Here is a 26,720-nt window from a genome sequence, read left to right as displayed (position 1 = left end):
AAAAATTTATACACTTCCCTTAATTTGTCTCCTGCTCGTGTTCCCTTGCTGCCTAGTCCCTCTGCACCAGCTCCCCAGTGTCTGCATGCCCTCCTGCAGCATGTGGAGCTCGCTGTTCTTCCCAAGGCTCACAAGAAGGATCCCCTGGGTGCACACAGCCGCTTACAGGAGCTCTGCTTTCTTCTGCTGCAACACAAACTTTGCCAGGGTTCATCATTACACCTGCTCACTTGGAGGACACCCAGCCTTTAGCAGAGTTCAGTGTAAGATCCCCTGTAGAGCAGATGAGCATTTGGGGAGGGGGAGAGGGGGTCTGTATGATTTTGCAGTCAGTGAAACTGGAAAACACTTCCTTACAGATAAATCCATTGCTGCTAATGCAACTGCACTGTTCATTTAAAGTGGATGTTTCCTTGATAAAAACAAAAGTCTGAAACTTGTTCAGCATAGAAAACATGTTTTGGCTGCAGTCTGTAGGGTTTCATACACTTATATGTCAGGACTAACTAGTGATATTTTTAAAATAGTGACCCTCCACTGACTGACTTCTGTTCTGTATGCTGTACTGGATTAAAGAATAATTTCCAAATGTTTTTGACCTTTGGAGAGCCAGTGCTTCTTTTTGTTTGACTTAAATTTAAGCCTGTGGAGAACATTTAGTCATCTGGCCCAAAAAATGAGACTGTTCCTAGTGTCCTGTAAGTGTTTGCAGGACTGGTGCCATTGTTTCCCCCACAGACATTTTCTCATTAGCTGTGTTTTGATACAATGAAGCACAGGGCTATCTGGGTAGCAGAACATTCTTCTAAGTAATTTGTGTCTACCAAGAGAAAGAACTGTCTGCAATTCAGACACAGATCATTGCTTCACTTTCCCCATTGTCAAGTATATATTTTTATCTGTCTCTGACCATTTTTATAACTTGTCAAAAAATATCTTTTATGCTTTCCTTGATAGCTCCATGTTACTCTAATGTTCAGTAATCTGCAAAGCTTGTCCTCTATCATCAAAACAACATCAGTGTCTTGTACCATAAAAATTATGGGTTGGAATCAATTTTATGTCACAGCTATCATCCTGATATTGTTGTAAAGCTCTGATCTAAACTAGATTGTCCCAGAAATCATGACATTTTCTTTTAAAAGCCTGTCTTCTAAAAGTGACAAATTTAATACTGGTGATTATTTACCAGAATTAAAGCTACGTTTTGTCACTTAGTCACCTAGATAAGCATAGAGATGCCTGCTTTTTGGGAAAACCAGCTGGCAGTTCTACAGGAACTGGGAAGTCTGCTCAGTTGGAGAGTCTACAAAAGAATTCCTGCTTGGCTGAGACTCTCTCTGAAGTCCTGATGTACTGCTGCACCACCTGTACCCCCTCTGTAGTGCTGGACTTTGCTTACCCTCAGCAATTAAAGGTTATAGTCCTGCTTGGGACTATATGGGAAGGAGTTTGGATAAAAGATAACAAAATGTCCATTTTTTACATGATAGTATTGATAGAGTGGGCATTTAAGTCTTGAGAAAAGGCTCTTTAAATGAGAGAAATAAATTTCACCTCTCACCTGTGTCCTTGCCTCAGTTCTGTCTCTACTTCCCACATCACCTAAATTTAAAAAGTGTGTCTTTCTTCAGGCTTCTGCTTATACCCTAATGCAGTGTCTCCAATTCCAGGTCCTGTTTGTTCCAAGGCACTGGTGGCACTATGTGGAATCCATTGATCCTGTGACTGTCAGCATAAACTCTTGGATTGAACTGGTATTTTCCTTTTAATGTCCTGGGGGTGTAAGTATTTCCAAGGGATTTCTGTCCCTTGCCTGCCAGGTTCAGTCTTACTTGGTGTGTTGTGTTCAGAGGCTGGGGAGGGAAGAGCCCTTATGGATAAATTTTTTTCCAGAAGAACCTTTCAAGGTTCCAGATCTGAAACCCCAGTTCAGCAGAAATCCCCTTTCAAGTTTACTTCAATCAGGTAAACAATTAAACACAAGCTAAATTTTCATGCCTAGTTTCTTAAGGGCCAGCCAGCTTTGTGCTGAATAGAGAGCAAAAAAACCAGTAACTTCACCTCAACAACAAGCTTGTGCAAAGCTAAATTAGAATTTAAATCAGATTAATGTGAATAGGAAGGGAGGAGAAGAGGATTTTTGAATTTTCATTCCTCTGTGATAGTTTTGATTTGGCTGAAGTTGGATTTCCTCATGTATTTAATTAATTTTCTTTTCCCTGGGCTTTGATTTCTCTTGCTCATGTTAACCAGTATACATGGGATGGTTCCAGGGAATGATAGAATCTTAGAATAGTTTGGGTTGGAAGGGACCTTTAAAGGTTGTCTAGTCCAATCACTCTACAAGAAACACGGACATCTTCCACTAGATCATCTCAATACTCCAGAAGGTTTTCTGATTTACTTTACTTTATTATTAATCCTAGGTTAATATTAAAAAAAAAAAAAAAAAAAGACCTTTTGAAATGGCCTGTGAAAGCTGCCGCACTAAAATACTCACTGCTTTTTTTTTTTTTTTCCTACTTCTAAAACCTATATTAGACTGGAAATCTGCACAGGAAAGAACACAGGTGTTCAGCTGCTGTTCCAAGACCACACGATGCATTTCTCATACCAACATCAAACCAAGCAGAGCAGAGGAACTCACTTGGGTATTTCCCTCATGGAGAAATTTTCGAGATGAAACTCGTGCATTTAGCAAGGACAGCAGGCCCACAGCCCAGACCAGGCTCTTACATAGCCCAAAGTGCACTCAGGCTCTTTCCAGTGCCAGAGAAAGCACCAATTATATTGCAGCCACTTAAGCCTGCCTTGAATTTGAGCCTTTGAGGTAATTCAGAGGAACTGGCTGTGTGCCCTGGGCTTAGGAATGCCCTGATGTCACCACACACACTTGTGCTCTAAGCTGGGCCTCACAAGTTGTCCCCCTCTGGAGGAGCAGGCTGTGATGGGATCAGCTTGGCTGGTAGCTCCCAGGTGCTGGGAGCCTGAGCATTTTTAGCTGTTCTTATGTGCTGCAAGGAAAAAAAAAAATGGAGCTAAACTCTACACCCTTTTCTGTCAAAAAGGTCTTGCAGCAGAAGTCACCAAGATCCTGTTTGGTGCCAGCAAGAGTCAGTGGCTGTGTGGTATCATAAGCAGAGGAGTGTTTGCTGGATCTTGCTGATACACGACACACACCCTCCCCAGATACCAGTACCTGCCATGAGCAGACGTGGCTGTTGCAGCCCAGGTGAAAGTTCCTTACAGAAATCACCCCTGCAGCTGATGATGCAGCATTGTTTGTTCGGTGTTGGGCACTCCATCTATAAAATAAATTCTGACATGGATTCTAAAAGACAATTCTGAGAACATTTGCATTACCAAACCAAGCAGTTCTTGCTTGCAGCTGTTACCAGCTGCTTTCATATTGACAGATGTGAATCACACCAACAATTACAGTCCCAGTGAAACCAGTAATTATATTGGCAAGAGTTTAGAGTAGAAATTTAATTTGTTTTCAGCTGGATATGAGCTACCCAAAAGTATTCCTTGCTTTCTAACATACTGTCATGCAATCAGTACAGCCCTGTTATTCAGCAGGCCAGGATGAATACCAAGAATGCAACACCTTAAATAATTTCCACATGTAGATACCAAACTCTGTATTTTGGGTTTTTTTTTTTTAATACAAGGCTATTAAAAAGCCTAGCATCCAAAGCCACAAAATGCCAAGAGCACTTTCCCCTGCTTCTATCTCAAATTCTGCTTAAGGTTCCAGGACAAATTGCTGCCTTCAGCCCTCGTACTAGCCAGATGTGTGGTTTGCTTGACAGGTTCCCTGGAGCCACAGTTAGACTGATCAGGGTTGTAGGTTGACCATTTTGCATCTTCCTCCCAAAATTAATACACCTAAGCATCTCAATTAAAGTAAATTCATGCATCCACTTCTAGATACTTGTCACTGAGATAACAAAACCACCATCCTGTCTGGAGAGTCTACCATTCCTTCCACATACAAGAAACTCAAATGGGAAAGAAAGCCAAGATCCTATAAAGTTTTTTTCTGCTATCCTAACCTAGCTAGTATCCAGCTGTCCAAGGAGGATCATGCAGGAAGTGAAGGCCTGAAACAAAGAGCCTGTTATTAAGTTAGTAAGTTAGTTTTTAGTTTTGCAGGACAGTTTTCAGAGCAAACATGCTTTTCCTTCTAGTGATGTTCAAAAGTGCAGTAGTTTGTCAGCTGCTGTTGCATGAAAAAATGTTTCCTAAATTTCCTTAAGATTCACTTCTGTGCTTGTGTAGCCCTTAGATAGCTGCTACGTTGCTATAACATCCTGTGTGTTTTAATTGCTTAAATTAGACTTAATATGTAGATATAAAAATGTGCCATGTACTTCTATGGCTCTTCTAGTCCTAAAGAGCTGTTTAAATGCACACATTAATTAAATGCTAATATTGCATTATAATTTCAAGCACCAGATTCAATTAACAAAACACTAATAAGGGAAAAGATTATATACACATACTATTTTTTTTGCAAATCCTTATTCAGATGAGCAGTCACACCAAAGCCTGTGCTGTCACCTGTTTGCATGCTGTACACAGGAAGAGAGTCTGAAACCTTCCACTGACTTCACATACTTGAGTGTGGCTTTCAAACTAAGGCCATCTATATTTTTCCTAAGATCTTTCAGCTTTCTGCAGAGACTCATGAGCTAATCTATCCCCTAAAACCTTCTGTTCTCTTGAGGCAGGATGCAGATCATGAAGCCCGTGTAGAAGAGGCAATAACTCGAATGCTGGTATGCGCCATAAAATCAGCAGAAAATCCCAGTGATGGAGATCTCTGGCTAAATCCTACAGAGGTAAGCCCTCTTACTGCTCCCATTATGGCAGCAATAACAAAGAATTACTGACATTTTGCTTAGCTCCCCCTGAGTCTTTATGCTGCTTTGAGAAAAAGAGTTTTAAGTTCCATCCCTTCATGTAGCAAAAGTAATTCATGGAAGATAATCACGCAAGGCTGAATTGAAACATGTCTCCTTTTAACTGAGTGTGTTCTGGGTGTTTTCTTAGGTTGAGGCAACGTCCCATGAAATCAATCTTCAGTACCTGAATAAAGCAGTGTCTGCATACCTCAAGTGCCAGGAGACAAGTGTGTCAGGGCAGGCACGTTCCAGCAGCACTGATGCAAAGCAGAGGACAAACGCCTCATGCAAGAGGAAGAGAAGGGAAGTTGGCTGTGAACCAGAGAGCTGCACATTACTTACCCAGGAATGTGACTTTCCAACACCCAAAGCAGAAGAGCTGCAGAAAATACCTTTTGGCCCTCATCTTATTCAGGTTTTACCACAGTCTCACAAAACCAGCGTGATGGGTACAGTTGCAGTTGAAAGTGACAGTGGAGATCTTCTCCATGAAAATGAAGGAGAACATTTTGGAAAATTACAGTGCAAGAGGAAGAGATTGCTAATGAATAATGACTGTGAGACAGCTGCACATCAAATGGATTCAGACTGCAGTCCATGCACCTCACAAACAGCCCTTTCTACCAATGACTTGTTAGACTGTCTGGTTAATCCTCGTGTCATCAGTTTAGTGGCTCAGCTGCTGTTGGAGAAAATGAGAGTGTGATGCTGGAGTGCTTTATCATTGCTGAAACAGAAATCAAACAGCAGAAGTGTGTTTAAGATCTGTAATAATTGAATGTTCCATTTCAAATAATTTTTAGGTACAGATAGACACAGTTAATGATTAAGTGCAGGTTGAAGTTGAGCTGAAAGAAGAATAGCTGGTTAGTGATGGCTGGGAAGAGAAAGGTGTATTCAGTCAGGGAGTTGCTCAATGTTATGAACAAGAGGGAGCACACACAGTCACACTGTGCAGGTGAGATCTTCACAGTTTTCTACAGCTCTGAGCTGAAAAACAAGTATGGCTTGATGATGGATAACAGAGGGAGTGCTGGGACATGGTCATAGCAAAGGGTGACCAAGGGTGGGAGTAGATGGATTGACTGACTGCAGACTGCAGTCCTTGACTACATTTAAAGTAAAATGGTCAATAAGCAATCAGTTGATTACATTAGAAATAATAAATTCAGGTAAGCCTAAACCTCAGCCAAGAGACACTGCACTCACTAATGCATCTACTTTTTCCCTTCCACTAAATAACTTCAGTTGTGTCACAAAGCTCTAGGCTGGAGTGAGATAAAAGCCCTTAGCAAGAAAGTAGTCTTTAGCTAGTTCAGAAACTCTTGAAGGTGGGAGATTAAGGGCCATTGGGAAGTTGCTGCTATTACTTATTTAAAGCCAGATGTGCACAGTCCCCTATCTAAGAAACAAAGCAACAAAACTATGACTTTTTACCTCTGTCCTTCTCTTTACCATAACAATCAAAATGTATTAATTCTTTTGTTTTGGTTGTAAATGCTTGCTGTACAAGATCATCCTTTCTTCAAAGGATAGTAATCCTTGGATTTGTTTTTGAAGGCTGGGTTGTTCTTCAATTGAAAAATTAGGGAACATGAAATATAGGCAAGAGCTTTGTTAACTCTGAAGCTATGCATGGAGGCTTGAACAAAACCTGGGAAAAAAGCTGCTGGCATCTTCCAGGATGCTCTCACCTCCTCTGATTTCTGTTTGTGGTGGCAACAGAGGCATTTTTCCTAACTGCAGTTTCAAGAGACAGCTTCAGTTCCTGTGAACCCTTTGCTTTTAAAATGTCTCTTTTCTTGTGTCTGGTAGAGACCAAGGAACCAGTTTCTATCATCAGCCTGTTCCCATGGCTGTAATCTTGCACCACCAGCCCTCCAGCTGGTGTTTCCATTGCTTGGTGTGTGTTCCCTGCTAAATACATGAAGCTAGTGCTGTTTTCACAAAGATCACCTTCCACTAATTTATAGCTGAAAAATCCTGATTGCAAAGGTGCTTTCTCTCCTTTTATTCAGATTGCATGTTGGCAGGGCCCTGATGAATTATGTTAAGGGCTTTAGATATGCACCAGTAGATCAGAAATTCAGGAAACCTTGCCATTTCAAAAATCTCCCCAAAAACCTAATACACTTGGAAGAGGATTAAGTTGAAAAGGCTCAAAGTTTCACATTTAACAAGCACAGAAACCTTACCCTGATGGAAACAGAGCTGTGTATGTAGTTTGCTGGAGACCCTGGCTTTGAAGAGTGGCTGTGAGTTAGCAGCAGAGGCCACGCGAGCTCCATCTCTGACCCACAAATGTGCAGTTTCCAGTGTCCTGCTCTGCCCTGGTAATTGGGCTCAGACCCTGATAACACCTGTATGATCCTCAAGGGCAAGATACAATTCTCAGCAATGTGAGAAAATCCACTGTTGTTTTTTCATGTTTCTACACCAAAGGGTCTCAGTGGGGTTGCACCTTTGCAACCAGACCAGAATTTAATAAACAATCCTGTGGATACAGTTCCTGTTTGTGTGATGGCACTGCTGCGACAAAGGGATTCAGTTAGGAATCACTTAGGAAACATCTTGGTCGCCCTGCTGCCTGTACTCATTCACCAGGCTCATAGGGAACAGTCTGTGGAACAGGGCAGAGCCATTTTGAGGCACAGGCACATCTCAGCAGAGCTGGCTTTAGCAAGACCCTGCTCATGTCCTACTGCTGGGCTTGCCTTTCCCAGGCTGACCAGAGGGGCTGGGACCAGCTGGAGAGCACTGCTGCTGGGAGCAGTTGCACTGGGAAGGAAGGGTTGCAAATGCCTCATTTTAATTCACTGAGCAAAAATAGTCTTGCAATAAAAAAGCTTTTATGTCTAGAACAGATAGAGGTGGGGGAGGAGAGGCACAGGCAGTGAAGTGGAGGAGGATGGCAGCATCATCTTCCAGTCCCCACAGTGAACTTCCTTAGCTTAAGCTTTCCTCCCAACACACAGATCATCTTAACATACCCCACGAAATCCACACTGAACATTTCATCCCTCTGTATTCCAAATGACTGTCTTTGGAAAGGCTCACTGAACATGTCAGGGGTCTCTGTAGGACTTGCCCTGACCACCTTCGGTGCCTGTGCCAGAGGACCCATCTCGGGCTCAGTGTAGGAGCAGCACTCTCCCAAGGCTGAGCTGTGTTCAGAGTCACATCCCTCACCACTCCAATCACACCCTCCCTGTCTGGGGACAGTCACAGTTTATGCCTGTCCAGGTGCAGCTCATGATTTAAGGGCCAGGCTGTGGCCAGAAGCCATTAAGCCAAGGGGACAGGGAGAAGAGCGAGTGAGGCTGTTTAGGATGCAAGGCAAAAGCACCAGAAGGACTTTGTGTCTCAGAGGTGCAATATAAAATCTCAGTCGTACACTTTGCACACAGGGGCAGAGAGAGAAATGACCACAAATTCAGCAAGTCACGTATGGCAAATGGCTTGTGCACCAGTAAGAGAAATTTATAGCTCTGACCCGATCACAGCATGCCGAACGCCACGATTCCTGACGCCGTTTCTAAATTCATGGCCACTGCGTGCAGAAGCTCAGACAAGTTTCTACATATTCATAGCGTTAAAAATAAATTATTCCTGATCTCGCTGGTGACAGCCTGTCTCCAAGAAGAGCAGGAACCCAGTGCTAGCCCTCTGCAACTGCTAATAGAAACTTTCTCCCCCAAGAAAGAGTTATTTCCCACTCACTGTCAGTTGAGATCATAGGCTGGAGCCATCACTAGGGTGGTCACAGTGGTGACATGCTTGTCATCTCTGCTTTAGCTGAGTGACAGTAAGAGATGGACGCTGCAGTGCCTGGTATTGAAGTGAAAGCCTTGCTCCAGCCCAGGGCCAGTCCAAGCAGTGGGATGGACCAGCACATTCATCTCCCCACACATATCCAGGCTGTTCTACTTGGCTGGTGGAGACCCTGCGTGTTCCCTGCCCCAATACCAGCTTTGCAGAGTGGCTCATGGGCCAGCTGGGCTATCTCTCCTGGACTGACTGGCATTGCTAGTTGCTGGTCCTGAGCACCACCCTCACTAAAAGGAATCTGCAGAAACCACACCCAAGTCCGACAGTCTCAGCTCTCAAGTGAGCAGGAAGGAAAACCCGAAATAGCAACATCTTCAGAGTTTCAGTCTTCTCTGGAAAACCTCCCCACGAAATTTCTGTGGGTACCACTGGGTTTCACAGTGCTACTGCCGCCGTTTGCCTCTCCCAGAACTGCTGTGGCACAGTTTTCTCAATGCCACAGAGCAGCTCAACTGCAGAGCCATGACATATGTTATCATTTAACATTAACCATAAATTGAGCTTTTAACTAACAAACATGGCATATTGAAGAGGCAGAGAGAATCCTTCCATGGTGCTAATTGCCCTTTAAAATACAAGTAGTGCTACAATTCAGTCTGTTTGCCAACTAGTAAGCTCCTTGCTGTGTTTCTCAGCTGCAAATGTGAACTGTTTGGTGTTTGGCATGAGCAGACTTCCACTCATGGGAGTTTCCTCCATGGGACATTTTCTGTGTGGCTGATGGGGAAAGACCTCTGCAAACAAGTGGCCTAATTTTACCATCTGGTTCATCCAGATGGGGGAGGAAAAGGATCCTAGATCTCCTGTACCATATTCTTCTGTCCTCCAGACACAGAGATCTGGCCCACAGCAAGATGGAGACACATTTTGCCACGCTGGCTGAAGGGGCAGTGGGATGATGGTGTCTCCGGTTAAAGAGCCACATGTTTCAGAGCTGTGTTTTTGGAGACATCCCAACAGGAAGCTCCCACTAAACATTAATTTCTCCATCTAATTAGTGGGGTTTGCCCACCTCAGTGGGGTGACTGGGAGCTGGAAGTTCTGGTCACCTTGGAACAGCTAGTTTGGGAGGACCATAGCCCCCAAGGGGGACTGTAGGGCAGTGGGGACAGAGGTGGCAAGTGCTGTGCAACAGTGGTGGGGAGAAGATTTTTGTGAGCCTCCCAGAGGCTCAGAGAACACAAGCAGAAACCCTGGAGCTCTCTGACCTCCCAGTGCCCCTGTACTGAGGGACCTGGGGAGCCCTGGAGCTGGTGAAAGTGTCTCACAAGCCAGAAGTGTTGCTTTGCAGCCAAATCTCACAGGCATCACAGCTCTCCTGGTCCTTGCATTTAATTACAGGGTCAGTGTCATGAAAAAGACTCGGCCAACTCCCTGCTCAGCACCTGTTACAGATTCTTAGTGAAACCTAGCTCTAGGTTTTGAGGGCACAGACTTCGCTGCTTCCAAAGCTCTGGTGGTATTGTCCCAGCAATGAGTTCTCATTCCTTGTGATGACCTATGAAAACCACTTTGTGAAGGTCTGGATCTTATACTTTCAGCACTGAAGAACTTTTAAACCCAATTTCACAGCAAAAGAGGTGGCCCCACATCTTTCCAGATCAGAAAGGTTGATTGTAAAACAGGCTTTCATCTCCCTGGCAGATATTTGAATCATGCAGAGTCACTCTATGTTGCATCACTGCCTCAGGGAGGGTATATGAACTTCAAGGGCAGGTAAAGAGTTAAAATTGTTCCTGAATTCCTCTCTCAGCCCAGCCATGTCCCCTCCTCCTGCTCCCCAGAGGCTGGGCCATGCCCATTGAAAGCACCAGGCAGTAAAACCCTTCCCTTCTGAGCAGTGCCAGGCTTGTCCTGTGCCCTGGTGGGACACATGAATCCAGCCCAATTAGCAGCAGCCCTAACAAAGCTGGCTGAAAACCCAATATTAAAATGAAAGATGGTGCTGTGTAAAAAGAAGGCAGAGCAAGTGAGGCTGTAACACAACTTACTGCTGTCCCCAGACGAGCCTCATGACTTATGAGGGACTCGGTGCCTCGCCTGCGTTTCAGCCTGTGCTTCCCCAGGGACATAATGTATTACCTCTGCATTTGCTTGGAGCTTTGGGGGTTTATCCAAAGGGAGTAGGATCTCTGCCCTGGTTAAGAACGGAGCTTTCTGCCACGGTGTGATAGCTCACTGCAACGTGGTTTATTCCTTGTTTGCTGCTGCTCCCTTGACTGAAAGCTGCAGCATTGCAAAGATCGATGCCACAGACTGCACCCCTGCTTTGGCCATGACTGGCATCTCTCCACATCCAGCAGCCCCATCTCCCACCCAGGGGTGCCCTGAGGACAGCCTTGCCTGGGTGAGCCTCCTCTCCGTCCTGCTGGGGACTTGATGGGATCAAAGGTCTCCCAATCACCAACGCATTTAACTCCAAGCATGTGAATAGACTCGATTGCCCCCAAGTTACATCCATGAGGAGCCTTGTGGGCAGATCAAGGCCAGAGCAAGGCCAGCTCGAGGATACAACACATCAACAGAAGCATCCGCAGCCCCATGACTGCTGTCCTGTGTCTGTCAACCATATTATTACCATTATTAACTCAAAAAGATGTTCAGAGGTCTATCAGAAGAAGCACTAGAATAGGAATCGGTGGAAGACAAGCCTGTCCTGGCTGGGGCACAAGAGCAAGGATGAGATGGCCATGCAGGTCTTTTCCACCCCTTCCTCTTCAGAGAGTCAATTAGCAAGGCATGGTAACAGTATTTGTGCAGTCACTGCTTGCGCTGATTACAATAAATTTTGTCCTGCATGTTAAAGTCAGAAACATCTCGCATCTGCCAAACAGCAATCAGGACCAATTAATGAAGATGTAATTTCCCCAGATGCTGCTATTAACATAATTCACCGTGTTCCTAGCAACATGAATATAATTAACCCACTTAACCACAACTCTCATCACTGCCACACCAGGCTGCCCTTGCCCTGTCCTCAGCCACATCCACTGGGCTGAGGGGCAGAGGCCCTCCCCATCCTCTCTCCTCAGGGGGGTGGGTTTGGGAGCCACAGATGTGCCCCCCAGCCCAGCAGTGCCAGAGGCTCTTCTGAGAGGCAGGACAGCACAAGAACCCTGACACCCAGCATGGTTTCCAAGCCTCAGCTGCACCTCTCCAGAGTGATGGGTGATGCTGCAGCAGACCTGCCCCAGCCCTGGGAACGGCGCACACCCGTGGGGGTCAAACACGGGGCAGAATTCAGCCAGTCCCTTAATGCAGGGTGCCCCCCCGCCCTTTCTCCCAGGCTGATGCCAGCATAATGATGTGCTCACACACAGCTCTGTCCTCACCACCACCCAGAGCACAACTCACTGTTGGGGAGCAGCAGGTCCAGCTGGGAATCCTCACCCACCGGGGCAGCCCTGCAGGGCTGGGACCAGTCTCCATGGACACCTCCACACACAGAGAGACATGAACAAGATCCAGAGCTCACCACAGTCCAGGAGATGGGAGCAAGCAGATTCCAGGTTGGAGAAATGGGATGATATAAGGCAAAGCCCTTCTGAAGAAAGGCTGAAGCCAGGACAGGAGGCCAGGTTGAGTTGCAAGAGGCTCCAGTGCCCATGGGAAGGTGTGTGTGTCCCAGCTGAGTCTGGGCAAGGCCATGAGGGCCCCCAGGTGCTCCTGTGATATCTGTGCTGGGGACAGTGATGCTCCTGCTGCTGATGGGGAAGGCCAGTGTCAGTGGGATTTTCTCCCCTGTTTGTCCTAACTCAGCTTTGCTGCTGCTTCTAAGGAGGAACTCAGGGTGAGGAAGAGGAGGAAATGAAGGTTCAGGTGTTCAGACCAAATGTCAGGGTTTATCCAGTGCTTTGGTCCTTGAAAAGTTGAGGCAGAAGTCTCATCCTGTGCCTGCATCCCAGTCTTGCTCTCACCTGATCCTTCAAATGATGGAAATGGCAACTGGAGATGCTCTTGGGAAGGACCAGGCCTCCTGCAGCCCCCTGGGCCGTGTTTTAGCAGAGAAGCATAATCACTGCCCACCTTCAGGGCTGACACAGGGTGCTGCAAGATGCTTTTGCCAGTCCTGATTGTTTACACAAAAATTATTTCAGTTTTCCCTGATTTTAGAGAACAGACATTTTCAAGTGGTCAAAATTGGTCAGTAGCAAGTTTCATCCACGTCAGAGTGTGCCCTGAAAGGACTTATCATCTGGGGATTTGGGCTGGGTTTTATTTCATCATTCCACATTTTCAGTGTAATTTCACTTCACTTAAAAAAAAAAAAAAAAAAAAAAAAAAACATGAGCAGCATTTTTGAAAAGCTCAAAACAGTTGGAAGGGCTTTTGTTTCCTGAGGGAAGAGCCCCTGGTTTCTCTCCCAGCCTTTTTTCCTGGTGAGAGAAGAAACAAGAAAGGGTATGTTAAAAATTAATGAATGCCTTTTTTTTTTTCCCACAAGTGTGGGGAGTTTTCAAATGAATTTAAACTATTCAGTTCATTCTTTTGATAGCTTTGGTCAATAGGGAGTTGATTTCCCAGCCAGCTCTGGGAACACCTTGAAACTTCTAAAATTTGGAGAAGCATTGACCAAATCCCATTTCCTAGTGTGAGGCCACTAGTGCTTTAAATAATTCATCTGGTTTCCTGCAGATTGATTTAACTCAAATCACCTGAAAATTCTAAGTGTAAAAATGTGGGTAATCTGCCGGGTCAGAAAAAGCAAGACATTTTAATGAAAGCATAGACCTCTCCAAACCAGTGAATAGTTTAACAATTACCTGAGATAATAACACGTAAAAAGATGCTGTGGACAAAGGTGAGATCATTCTTGTTAATTAAAGTGTCTGAGCCACAACACTCGTGCCTTATAGTGGATTTAAGCTGAAGCGTTGTAAAGCGATGATGGAACGGTCATTGCTTTCGTGTAATTAAGGGAGAATAGAGAATTAACAAGTGCTTCTGTGGAGGGCCGAGGGAACGCTGCCAGCTCCTCGGGCTCTGGAGGATGCTGTTTCGGGCTTTCCTGGGCGCGGCTGGGACAGCCAAGGGGCAGCAGGGGATGTGGGAGAGGGGCTGCCCCGGCCTGGGCGGCTGCTCCCCAGCCCGGCCATGAGAAGGGGCCGCTGCCTGCGGGTCCCACTGCTGTTCCCGCAGCCTCCTGCCTTCCACCTTCTCTGAAAGACGCAGCCGCCAAAGCGGGATCGCTGCCAGCGCCAGGGGCGCCCTGGGGACACATTTTAGGGCATTTTTGTGCGATGTGCTGCCCTCTCCCACCTTCTCCCCCGAGCGGGCGGACTGGACCCTGCCCAGAGCCCGGGGAGCCGCAGCCGCGCCGGGGAGTGAAGCGTTCATCGGGAAAGGGAGAGAGGAAGGCAGCGATGACTCCGTGCGGGGCCACTGGGGCACGGCCGGGGGGGAACCAGTTCTTCACACCCAGGGAGAGGTTACCAGAGCAGGGAGAGCCTTCCAGCACCCTGCTGCCAGCAGCTGGAGAGACCCGGGAGCAAGAGAGCCCCTGCTCACTGCTTCCCCATCCTAATTCCACTGCCCTTTGTATCGCTTTGTTAAGGGATGCAGTTTGGTCCCCAAACGCCAGAGTGGGGTAGAGACTCTGCGCTCCCCAAAGGAGGAACCTGGTTCCCCATCGTTGCCCTGCCTTCCTCTGGGCATTGGGCCCTGCCTGCTCCCACCACAGGGCACCCAAAACCATGCCAGCATGTCAGTGCAGGATGGTGCTGCAGAAGGATCCTGTCCCAGGAACACCAGCCCCACTGATGCACAGCACGTGCCAAGGTGGCTTTTTGAAAGTTTTCTTTTTTTTTTTCTTTTTTTTTTTTTTTTTTTGCCACAGTAATTCTTTTATTCCATCAGCTACAGAAAATCAATGTGTCTTTTCAGTTAGAAGCCCTGGCTTGAACCTTTCAGTTCCTTAAATCATCTTTGCGTGATTTAAGGGCAGGCAAAATCCCTCTCTGGTGCAAGGTGTGTGATGCCTTCCCCAGAGAAGCCCCACCACAGAAAGACAACGTGATGACACAAGATGCAAGAGGGGCTGAGACCTCATCCCCTGCCCTTTCACCCCCCTGACCCCACTGGCCCCTCAGCCACCCCACAGAGCCCATCCTGCCCCAGTCCAGGACAGTGGCTCTGTCAGGATTGGCTTCTCCACCTTCCTCGCACCTCTTAGCACCAGTGGGGGGGATCAGTGCTGGCAGGACCCCCAGCTCCCAGCAACTGAAACCACACAACACCCTCTTAACTTGCAAACACATGAGCTTGGGGGGAAAACAAGCACAGCAAATGGGTGCTGGGAGGCCAGGTCCAGCCCCACTGCTGGGAGCAGGAGTACCCACATACTAATCCAGCCAGATGTTATTAAAGCCTTGATCAAATTAAACATAGTGAGCTTTTAAGTTTTAAGTTACCCAGACTAAATTCTTCAGAGAGAATCTGCTAATTGACAGGTTACTTTTTAAAAATTTTGGCAGCTTGCTGGGTTAGAACGTCACATGCCCAGCCAGCAGCTGCTGGTGGGATGCCTTCAGGGTCCATGTGTTTCCCTAACGCTTCATGGACTTGGCTGACACAGCAGGAGGACATGAAGAACCCCAGGAAGAATTCTTTTAAATCCTGCTCTGAAGGCTTTTCCCTCCTTCCCGCTTTCAGATTCATTTATTTAATTTCCCCCACTGAAATAAAGACTAATGTTGCCGAGTTGGAAAGCATAGCTCTTTTGTTTCTCCTTGCAAGGAAAGAAAATAGCCTTGCTCCCTTTTAATGCTCATGCATGGAAAAATCTCCTGGCAAAATCTCCATTTATCAAGCCAGATTGAAGGGCACACAACAGAGGAGCTCATTGCCCTGCCCCTCTTACCTTGTACCTCTGTTTGTGCTCAGAATTGCTGTGATTAAGAAGATTGCTTTTGCTTTTAGGTGTCATGGGACAGAAAATTTACAGCAAGGGGAAGCAAGGACAGGGGTGCAGCTTTACATGGAAATCAGAGCATTTCCTAACAATTAAGAGAGAGGCACCAAGTTTGAGGCACCTAGTGATTTCCAGCATTGATCTGGTGTGTGTTCCTTGTCACCAAGGGGCACTGGGAAACTGCTGGGGATGGAGGGCTCAGGCTGGGTCTCTGCAGGTGCAAACACATCATTCACCAGCTGATCTTACCACAGGGAGCTGCTCCACCACATCAGCAACACAACAGGAATGCCTTCCACCAACCTCAACACAATCATTTAAACAATTATTTATAGAATTAATAGAGAAGTCAAATAATCCAAATGAATGATAACATTTTAAAGTAATTATTTGCTACAAATGAACACAAATTATTTTAATACATAATGCATTAACTTCAGCAGAAGGGAAATTCATCCTAATTAGAGGTGTGCTGGGGCTGTGGCACATCATGAGGGCAATTGGCTCTGGGACCTCCCTGAAACCCTTTATTGGCTATAAATCCATATTTTCCCTCCCATATAAACTCCTCATAGCTTTTACTTTTCAGTAGCACACATCCATGATGAGCTTTTCCTTTTTGTCCATCAATTGCTCCATTTTGTTCCATTTAATTCCACGGAAGGTGCAGTAATGGAGGGACATCGATGGATGAGCCCAGCCATCAGGCTCATCTGCTCTAAAGTAATTTTTCCTTGCACAGAAAATCTGTAGTGAACAACAAGAGCATTTTAATGCCAGCCTCACTCTGCCAGCAGCCAGATTTGCCAAAAAGGGGGATGAGGCATCCACAACGGTCCCAATGGCATGCTGCTCCAGACAGCTCAGATGGGTGCTGCTCCAAGCTCTCCCAACCAAACCCCATCATTTGGCCAACCATGCCTCCAATCCATCATCAGGGCAGATATTTTGTGGGCACAATTCAGTTTCTTCCACCTGATTCAATCACTGCATAATTAAATTACCTTCTCTGGCACCTATTTATTTGTACCAAGAGCACACACTTTCCATCTTTTATTTTTATCCTTCCAGGCAGCTGATGTTGGACGATGCAATCAGTGGTGACAGAAAGGTTCTGTTTCGATTAATGAGAGAGCAAAGTTCTGGGGGGAGGAGAGACAGAAAAGCCAGGACGGAGGAGGACTTGTGATAATTCAGGGTGATTATGGCTAATTGCCCTGTTTTGCTGCCAGTTGCAGTTTCTGAGGCAGAACTATTGGGCTGTGAAGGTCTGGAGATGTCCTTTGGACAGGCACAGGGAGGGTGAAATGGCTGCCCAGTTTTCCATGGGACTCACTGCAGTCCCACTGCTGCTCATGGAGTCCTGCCAGGATGCTTGGGGCAGGGCAGGCAAAGGGACAGGGACATGGCCCTGACAGACCAAGCCAGCAGGATGGAGGAAGAAGCTTGGTTTGATGTAGAAGCTCCATAAGGAGCCAATTGCCAGTGGTGATCCTTGGTGCATTGCCATGGCAGCGCACGGACAGACTAACACCAAACCCAGCCATGGCTTCTGCCAGCACATTTTTCCATGGAGAAAGCCAGAAACTGCCTGCCTGCCCACAGCATCTTTCCTGCTCCCCTCCTTCCAACATGCCTGGCTCACTCCCTGAAGTGTGGTGGCTTGTATCCCTCATAAACCCCAATGCTGGCTGCACCCCTTCCTTTGATGGACATGTTGGTTCTAAATTCCAGTGACACCTAATGGCAAATGAGTTCAGCTAAATGTTTCCTTTAGCTGTGTCAATGCTGCTGCAGTGTAACCATCTGGCTTTGCCTCTGGAGCCTGGCTGGTGTGGCCATGTTTGCTCTCCTCTAATCCTCCCCTCTCACCCTCTGTTGGCCCCATCTCCATCACCCTGTTTCACTCAGTGTCTCATTGAAGACTGGGGCAGTGAAATGCCATCTTGATGGACTTCAGGAGGAGCAAGATTGCACCAAACAGTTTATATTTTTGTTAAACAAGGCACATTGACTGCTCCAGCTTACACAGATCACCATTATCCTGGAGCTACACAAGCCTGGAACACCTGGATTGTGGACTCCCTTGACTGCCTGTTTCGCTAGTGGATGTGTGTGACATCCCCACACTCACATTAGCCTATTTTTCAAGGCATATGATTTGCCTTTGGAAATTCCCAATCCTTAGGAAAACAAAATGAGAAGAGCCTTGGCTCCTTCCCAAAAAAAGCACTGGATGTATGAAATGTTCCTTGAGTGTTGTGAGTTTGCCTTGCCCTTGTGTGGCTTAAATGTTGCACTAGGATCATGGAAATGGAGAGAGAGGTTTTTACAATTACCAGTTTTGCCTGTTTCTTATTAAGTTTCACCATCTCCATCGCCTCTCTGTCCAGGTGGGATCCTGCTGGTTAGGGGCCAACATCCCACCTACCCTTGGGTTTTTCCACCAGCCGCTGCTCGCTGCTGTTTCCCCAGCACCACTGCTCAGGCAGGACTCAGGGCACAAGGGGGATCTATGAGAGCATTTTTGGCCATCCCTGGGGGGGCTGGCCTGTGCCAGATGGATCAGGTGATGAGGTAGATAATGGTGCTAGGGAAGAACATGGAAACAAGCAGGGTTCCCACTCCCAGGTGTTCATGTGCATTTGTGTATCTGTAGAAAAATGTCAACACTACTGAAAGCAGTGAGGGTAAGGAAGGACTCTTTTCCAGTAGAAATAAATTATTTATTTCTGGGACCTAAAATTCTACCCATGCCTCACACCCTGTGGCAGCCATAGGAAGAGACCTGCCAAAGTCATCTTTGTGGAGAACAGAAGTTGGAAGTAATGGGAAGCTTTTATCCGGAGCAAAACCTTTGTCATAAAACTTCAGAAAACAAATTTCTTTTCAATGGATCCCCTGGAGCCTAAAAAATAAGTATCTGGGGATTCATGGAGTAGTAAAAGTCTATAAAAGTCTTTGAAGCAAATGGGCTATTGAGGAATTATGTGTGGAAATGAATGGCTGGATTCCTCTGCAAATCCCTTCATGGAGATGCCCTGACATAATGAAGATGCAGCAGATGCATTAGTAGAAATCATCTTTTTAATAACTGCTATACCTTATGGTTTTCCTAAAGTGAGGGTTTACCTGATGAAAAATCCACTTAAACATTTTTTCTAGAAAGGAGGCTGTCATCACTCAGTGGGAAGGAGCCAACTTGGTTCTCCCTGGGGTGGAGGATGCTTTACCTGTCTGTGCAATACAGAGGAGCAGTGAAAGCCTTCCTTTCTCCTGGCAAGAGGTAGGAAAAGATGAACTTGGGTCCACAGCTAAATTTATGATAGCAAAAGGCAAAGGGAAAAAAGAAATTCATGGCAATACAATGGTTCCTGGCGAGGGCAATGGCAGACACATCACTCACAGAGCACCTGACAGACACAAAATGCACTGGACAAACTCCTTGCTGTACCACAGGCTGAACTTGTCCCATGGAGGTGCCTGTGGCTCCCCCAGGACCTCCAGCCCTCAGAGCAACATCAGCACCCTCCCCACCACGCCACCACACACCAACCCTGTGTCCATGAGGTCCCCACGTGTGGCCCTTGTGCAGCTTTGCCACAGCGTTCGCCCACCCTGCAGGGAGTTTCCCAGACCCCCCAAAAAACCTGAGCTGAGTTAGTTTTACAGAAGTGCTGGGTTCTCTGTGGAAACAGAGCTCCCTGCTCTAATTATTATCGATTCTCTTTTTTCCAAGGAAATGCTGGGCCTCTCCACCCCCACCCCCCCCCCCCCGCCACCGCTGACTCCAGCGATCTCGCAGCGATTTTGGCTGAGCAAGCGTTTCTCTTCCAAATCTAAATATTTATGCTGCAGCTGTGTAAACAGTCCAGACTCAAATGGGGGGAATTTTTATGTCACAGAATTGCAGTGAGGGATCAAGACTGACCCATCATGTGGGTCTGACACCTTCTTATGCTGTTTATTGCACGTTGTTGCTGATGGGCTCAGCCCCCTTACCTCCCTTCTCCAGGTGCTTTACTCTGATTATTTATGTGGTGAATCCAGATGGATAGGAATTAGATGGTTGTTACTTTATGTTGTGTTGTCTATCCAGATGCCAAATGCACATCTGCTTGAATGCAGCAGTTTAAAATCATATGACATTACAAAGGAAAAAAACCCCACCACCAGGCTTTGCTAAAACTTGATGTCCATAACAGAGAAAAGTTACACAGTTATTCTTTAGTGTACATCCAGAGAATATGGTACTGATCAAGGCATGGCCCTCCACAGACTCTTCTCATGGAGAAATTATTTACTCAGCAGGGAACAAGCAGGAGTTTTGTGTACAAGAGCTGACCTGGAGGTTACACCATCCATAACTTGCTGCTCCAAAGCCAGGTGGGAGTGGGCACATGCCTGATAAGGCATGGATGTAATTGCAGCCCCCCTCCTCGATTTTGGCCGGGGTCTGCCTGTGCAGCAAATATGAGGTTTAGCTGTGTCCATGTGCAGTGTCCCTGTGGAGTCACTCACAGCTCTGACCAGCTGCCTGCAGACACCACTGATGCTGGGAGGCAGCCTGAGGAGATGAGAATTGCACAGGGTGAGCAGCCTCAGTTAAATACAGTTCCAAATAGATAAAACTAATAACTTTTTTCCTCTGGTCATAGCAGGAAAGGATGCAGCTTGCTTTCAGGCCCCTTCTCATGGGGTACAAGCAAAGCATCCCTAAACCTGCTTCAGTCCATTGTGGAGACACCAGAGGGTCACCAGGGAGGCAGCAGGGAAGGACCTCCAGGACCACATCCCAAACCCTCAGAGCAATGCTGTGCCTCCTGGGGCAAGTGCCTGCACAGCAGGGGCTCCAGGATACCTGACTTGGACAGCTGAGCAGGGAGGGGGATGCAAACACCCAGCAATGGAGTTTTCTAAATAACCACCTCATTCCCAGGTGGCAGTGTTCCTGCTGGCACCTTGCTTAGGCAAGGAATCAATTCCCCTATCCCGCTGTTTGGTGGCATGTCCAGGAGGCATGGCCAGGGGACACATGGCTCAGGACCCTGGGCTCACTGGGGCCATGTGAGTGCTGCCCTCCTGCTGTGGGGGTGACCCCACCAACCCCTGCAGGAGCTGCCCCAAGAGCAGGGGGCTCAGACTCAAGGCCTCAAAAGCAGTTTCTGCTCAGGTTTTGGTGATTTGAAGCCTCAGTCATACTGAGCAGTTCTTTGGCATACTCCAGCACCAGTCCCACACACGAGCTCAAGCCTTTTGACAAATTTCAAAATGAGACTCATGCTCCCAGTACTGGGCAGGAACAGAGCTCACATTTCAAGCTGGGGAGAGTTTGTCTGACACAATTAATATTAGGCAAACAATTTTTAATAGGGGAACATTTCCAGAAATACAGGATTTTTCTTTTCAGGCGCATAAGAAAAAACAGTGAGTGGGGGCTCAATTTCCTCCTGGTTCTCACCAGGGAGGTTACCACAGTTTGCAAAGTGCTGCTGGGGGAAGAAGGACTGAAACCAACTCCTTATGCTCTGCCACTTAATTAATTTTAGACACTTTACAGCAAAACATAATTTGGCCCAACTCCTACCAATGGGAAGACAGAGTGGTGAAAATGCCTGCCTCACCCAGCTCTGTTGCACACCCCAAACATGCTGCAGCTAGACATGGAAATTCTCCACCTGAATATTAAACAAGGAATGGAAGGTAATTCAAGCTTCCTAAAATTAAGGGTCTAAATCCAATTACATTTACAAGCTCTGTAATTAAATAATAAACCAAAATATTATGGTTTGCACTCTAAATGTGAATTCAAGAGCATATGTCTAAGATTACATTACAGCCCCTTATTTGTTTAGCCTGCTGCAGTCTCTGCTTGCAGGGAGGAAAAAATTGCACAGAGAGGAAAAAATTAAATCCCTGAGTCCCAGAGCCACAGCAGGTCCCTTCTGCTTTAGGTTGGGCAGGTTCAGTCAGGCTTTTCCTTCCAGAGCTGTCCATGTGCCTGTGGCAGCACATCTTTCTTCCTAGTGCCTGACCCCACCCCATGTCCTTCCTGCTCCTGCTGTAACCCTGTGCCAGAGCCTGTCCCCAGTGGGTGACCTGTCCCTGAGGTGACGCTGCTCTCTCTGCCCATCACAGGCTCTCGTGGGCCAAAACAAGGCACAGCCCTATGTGCTTGTCCCCACTCTGTGCCCTGTGCTGGCAGCAGCTCCTCTCTGCAGGGACATCCTGGGGCTCTGCCTCTCTGGCCATCTCTGCCCACCCTGCTTTTGAGGACAGGGACAGTGGCACAGCCACCACTTGTCTGCTCTTTTATTTGCAGTCTTGGCAAAGAAATGAAGGGAGCAGGAAGGGAAATAAAGCAGCAAGTGATGCTCAGCTGCTGTGCTTCACATTTCCCATGGTGACACCAACAAATCACAGCCTCTGTGCAGCACAGGCACTTCTGGGAAGAGAGAGGGGTTTGGGGAGCTTGCTCTGATGCAGAGGATTTTTAAATGGACTATTTCCTTTCTTTCCTCTTGGGGTGTCCTCTGTCTGCTCAGTACAAGCCATAGCTCCCTGCTGATATTGCCAAGAGTTCCAGCAGCCACTAAACAAGAGTTTGCAGCAGGGCCAGTGTGCAGAGGGCTTTGGGAACCTTCTCAGCTTTCTCTCTCTCTCTGGATTTTTCATTGAGGTGCACAGAGAGAAAGAAAGAGAAAACCATTTCTATTTCTGCTCCTTGTTTTTCTCATGTGGAATGAGCTTGGAGAATTGTTTACGTGGGGTGATTGCTTGATTGGATTCTGGTGAGGATTGTTTGGGCCTGATGGCCAATCCAATCCACCTGTGTCTGGACTCTCCGAACAGGGTCACAAGTTGTAAGTAGTTAGATATGATAGAGAAAGTAGGTATGTAGTGTTAGTATCTTCCTTTATATAGTATATTAATGTATATAGCATAGTTATAATAAAGAAATCATTCAGCCTTCTGAACTGATGTTGGACATCATAATTTCTTCCAATTGGGTTCACCTGCATTTTACAATACTCAGCCTCTTGCCCAGCATCTCACTGTCATCTGTTGCATTATAAATATTTAAAGGTGTTGTGCATGTGCATGGCCTGCTGCAGGCAGCACAGCAGGGAGGAAGCACCAGTTCACCCCAGTGCCAAGTTGGGACCAGTGGCACAGCTGTGTCTCATCATGTCCAGCAGTGGCTGTCACCCACCCACCTGGTTCCCTCCTCTCCACTCCCAATTGAAAGGTAATGTACCCAAAACCCTTATGTCCTCATGTGAGGGTCAGCTAAACTCATCTGTGACTCCTTCCCCTTTTTATTTCCTCTTTTACCCCACTGTGCTGCTGCAGCAGAATCAGCAGCTGCCACTTAGAGCCTCTCCATTTCCCTGCCTGTTTTAAGAGATCCAGGCGCCTTTAAATCCACATACATCAATTATTTCTGCCAAGTCTCCATCCCGTACAAAGGCACTCTGAGCAATGTAAATGGCACAAATAAAGTGTTTGATATTTAATGATCCCTTGCTGCATGGGGAGGGAGTGCTCTTGAACAGGAGGCGCTTTCTCAAGCCGGTGCAATGCAGAAGGACCCCTGTCTCTCGTGACTAATTGAGCCCTAATGGTTTTCCTTTATCATCCAAAATGAAAACAAAGGATTTAAAGGATGTTTTATTGTGGTACTGTGGGTCTTTCTATTCATTTGTTATTCCCCATATTAAAAGCTGTGCTTTGGCTTGTCCTTCTGAGCCCTCTTCTCCCCGATGTTGCTGCTGCTCTTGAAGTTCTGTCGCTTTTCCTCTGAGGACTGGAAAACAAACACAGCATGTCTGCTGCTCTTGCAGCCTCTGCCAGGAATGAAGGTGCCCAAACTGTCCCCATTAGCCACACTGTCCTTCAAAAGCTTGTGGATTTGGGTATTTCAAACAGCAGGGCATGAATTCTCAGGGCCACACATGCACCAGGAGGGAGGTGTGGGAGCATGGCTGACCCAAACACAGGGGGAGAGCTCCCGCGCAGCTTTCATGGGGTTGATGGAAACAGCAGAAAGGACCAAGGCAGAGCAAATCTTAAAGAAATGATGCTTCATTCCTTACAGCCAGGGGCAATTGTTTGGGATGAGCTGCTAGCTTGCCCTGCCTCCCTGGAAGAAAAGCCTGCTGGCCCCCTCCCTCACACACTTGTGCACCAACTGCAGGATGTATATTGAACAGGGAGAAGAAAGGGAAGGCTTGTTTTTGCCAGGAAAACACCCAGGGTGTGCATCACACACGCCTGCCTCTGTGCTGAGCCCAGAGTTCAAGCACAGGCACTGATGTAAAGGAAAGACATCAGGACAAGAGCAGGACTGAAGGGAATCTTGCAGCAGACTCATTCTGCAAATGGCAATAGCTCAAACCACTGCACAGCTCTTTCTGGACATTAGATGTAATTAAGGCTGGGCTATAAGTGCCATCTCCGCCCCACGACACATTTCCAAATTGCTGCTCCTCTGCAAAGCCACCTCCAGAGCTGTCCTTGGGATGTCAGCACTGGGGTTAATTGGAATCAACAGGAAAATTGGCCTCTGGAAGGAGAAGCAGGGATGCTGGCTGTGTGTGAGTGGTGGAACACAGCCATACTGCTGCCAGGGCCCCAGTGTCCCCCAAAGGGTAGCAGTGGGTGCTGCCCCCCATGAGATGGGTGCCTTCATGCCCAGCCCAACATTCACTCCAGATGCCTTTGCCCCAGATCCAGATGCAGCCAGACACCAGCATGGGAACCCCACAGGCCCACGCAGCCCACACTGTTCCCCTGTGCCTGTGGGCGGGGTGAGGGTGGATTTGGTTCTTCCAGCTGCCAGCCCTCCAGCTCTGGCACTGACACTGAGCTCAGTGCCGGGATGCTGGCAGGATCTCAGTGGGAAGAAAAGCCACCTCCCATCTCCCTCACCCTCGAGTAATGCATCAGCTCCATTGCAGGGTTGCAGAATCCTGTCATTTTTCTAAGTAGTCCTCATCCCCTCCAATGCCATTAATCACACTATTTCAATTAACAGACCTGAACCATTGAACAGACCTGTCCTGCACTAATGTGTTATTAATTGGGTCAGGTTGGATGGCAGCAATATCGAGTGCCAGGAGGCTCTGAGCTTTCATCTTCTAGTTTGGACTGGTTTCATTTATCTAATCACCTCCCCAGTGCCACAGGGGCCCTTTCACTTTTTCCCTCTCCACCCACCTTAAAGGTACTCAGATACACTTTCTGCATTGTCTGGTATCAACTACATACTGAAGAGAGTCATATCTAATTCACAGTACTCTCCCAAGAAAAATCAATGATTGTTTACATTACTATCCTACAATCTCTATTTTGAAGTAATTCATGGCAGAGCCAGCACTATTAATTTTATTAAGCCATTAATAGTGGGCAGATATTATTCTGCTCCATTGATCCTAAGTTGATGCAATTACCACTTACAAATCTTGCACCGTGTGGCTGAAAATTTCAATTCTGTGTGCAAGCTGAAGCTATACATTTAAAAACGTGCCAAAGCTAGATGAGATGCTGGTGGTGGAAACTGGGGAAAGCTGATTCAAAACAAATAAGGAACTGCCCAAATTTTGTAACTTCTTTTAAAGCTGAGGTACAGAAAACAGCCTAGAACTCAGCCATTCCCAAATGCCCCATGTCAAAGGGAGAGACAGACACTCTCCTCACACCTCCTGGGACCTAAGGTTCAGAGATAAGTCATCATCATGGATTATCAGTTAACTGAAACATCCTCTCATGTGAATGGCAAGTTTTACAGGTGAAACTATCTATCTATCTATCTAACTAGCTCTATCTGCAAAGAAAACATGTCAAAAGCCAGGACAGGCCCACGTCCATCTGAGTGTGCACTGCACTCTGTTTGCAGAGGATGAGTATCCCTCAGAGTTCTCAGATCTTATTTTCCTCTTCTCTATGTAAAAAAAAAAAATAATAGCAGAGCAGCATAGGGAAATGGAGAGAGACAAAAAGGTGCAAATCACCCAGGTCTCAAACATCCCCAGGAAATCCAACAGCACAGAGTGACCATCTAATCATGAGAGATGTGAGGGATCCTGCATCTAGGAAGATAAAGAGATTCCCCAGTGGTGATGCCCACCCTGTTGTGGAGATGCCATGTGGGCGCCCAGTGTGGCTCACAAGGCACAAACCCTCCTTTTAGCCATGAGAAATTAAAAACTGCAGTTTAAATCAGAAGTGAGGGCTCACCCTTAAGCAGCTTGGAAAAAGATTCACTCAACCACATCCTTTCTATCATGGGCAGAAATTCCCTTTGTGTATTTGTGAGTCAATAAATACCTGCCGCTCAAGGAATGGGATAAAAGAGAAAAAGGAAAGACACTCCCTGTCCCAGGATCCCGCACTCTAAATAGATGATGATGGATGGATGGATGGATGGATGGATGGATGGATGGATGGATGGATGGATGGATGGAAATAGTGGACAAGGGTGAACCAAGGAGGAGGCAGGAGCCATCCTGTCAGCCTGCAGTGCCAGCAGCCTCATTGTCAATGATAGTCAAAGGATTTGGAGGAAAACCATCAAATCTGCTGAGAGCCTCAGCAATGCAAAGAGGAGGGAATTGAGGCTCCAGGAGGCCTGGCTAATTGGGACCAGCAGCCTTTGGAGTACGTACTACTGGAGAGGGACCTTCCTTCCAGAGCTTCAGCCTGGACTAATTTTGAAGTGACAAACACATTTGTGTTTGGGATATACAGTTTGACTTGTGTGCTCTCTCTCAGTCAAATGTATTTTAAAACACCTTGAAACAACATATGAACTGTTCAGTGAAAACTAGGGACCTGAGGTTGTCAAACTTGTAGAAGTTCATAGCAGCATTAGACAGTGTAAATCACCTGGATTTGGAGAGTGACAGACACCAAGTTACATCAGCTGAGACTCTGGCCCAGAATCCACCCAGAGTAACATGGAAAGGTATCATAAAACTGCTGATTTCTGGGTCTGGTTAATGCTCTGGAGAGAGCAACTGATTTATAGGACTGACTTCAGTCAGTTAAAATGATTGTTCCACATTATA

The 26,720-nt window shown here is 46.7% G+C and overlaps 2 protein-coding genes across 2 annotated transcripts in view; one reads left to right on the top strand and one right to left on the bottom strand.

The window, feature by feature from the left end:
• Nucleotides 1-7,416, top strand: part of HSPBAP1 (HSPB1 associated protein 1) — a 38,318-nt gene extending 30,902 nt beyond the window's left edge. The window contains exons 6-8 of the mRNA XM_053947249.1: nt 1,674-1,757; nt 4,740-4,850; nt 5,062-7,416. Of these exons, the coding sequence (XP_053803224.1) occupies nt 1,674-1,757; nt 4,740-4,850; nt 5,062-5,619 (753 nt within the window). The 3' untranslated portion in view covers nt 5,620-7,416. The remainder of the gene's footprint in view (nt 1-1,673; nt 1,758-4,739; nt 4,851-5,061) is intronic.
• Nucleotides 7,417-23,163: 15,747 nt separating this feature from the next.
• Nucleotides 23,164-26,720, bottom strand: part of SLC15A2 (solute carrier family 15 member 2) — a 58,057-nt gene continuing 54,500 nt past the window's right edge. The window contains exon 22 of the mRNA XM_053947787.1: nt 23,164-23,458. The gene's annotated coding sequence lies outside the window, so the exon portion shown is untranslated. The remainder of the gene's footprint in view (nt 23,459-26,720) is intronic.

Source organism: Vidua chalybeata, chromosome 7, assembly GCF_026979565.1.
Source record: "Vidua chalybeata isolate OUT-0048 chromosome 7, bVidCha1 merged haplotype, whole genome shotgun sequence".
In the NCBI taxonomy this organism is placed as follows: Eukaryota; Metazoa; Chordata; class Aves; order Passeriformes; family Viduidae; genus Vidua; species Vidua chalybeata.
The sequence above is the reverse complement of the archived record's forward strand: the minus strand, read 5'-3'. Positions and strand labels throughout refer to the sequence as shown.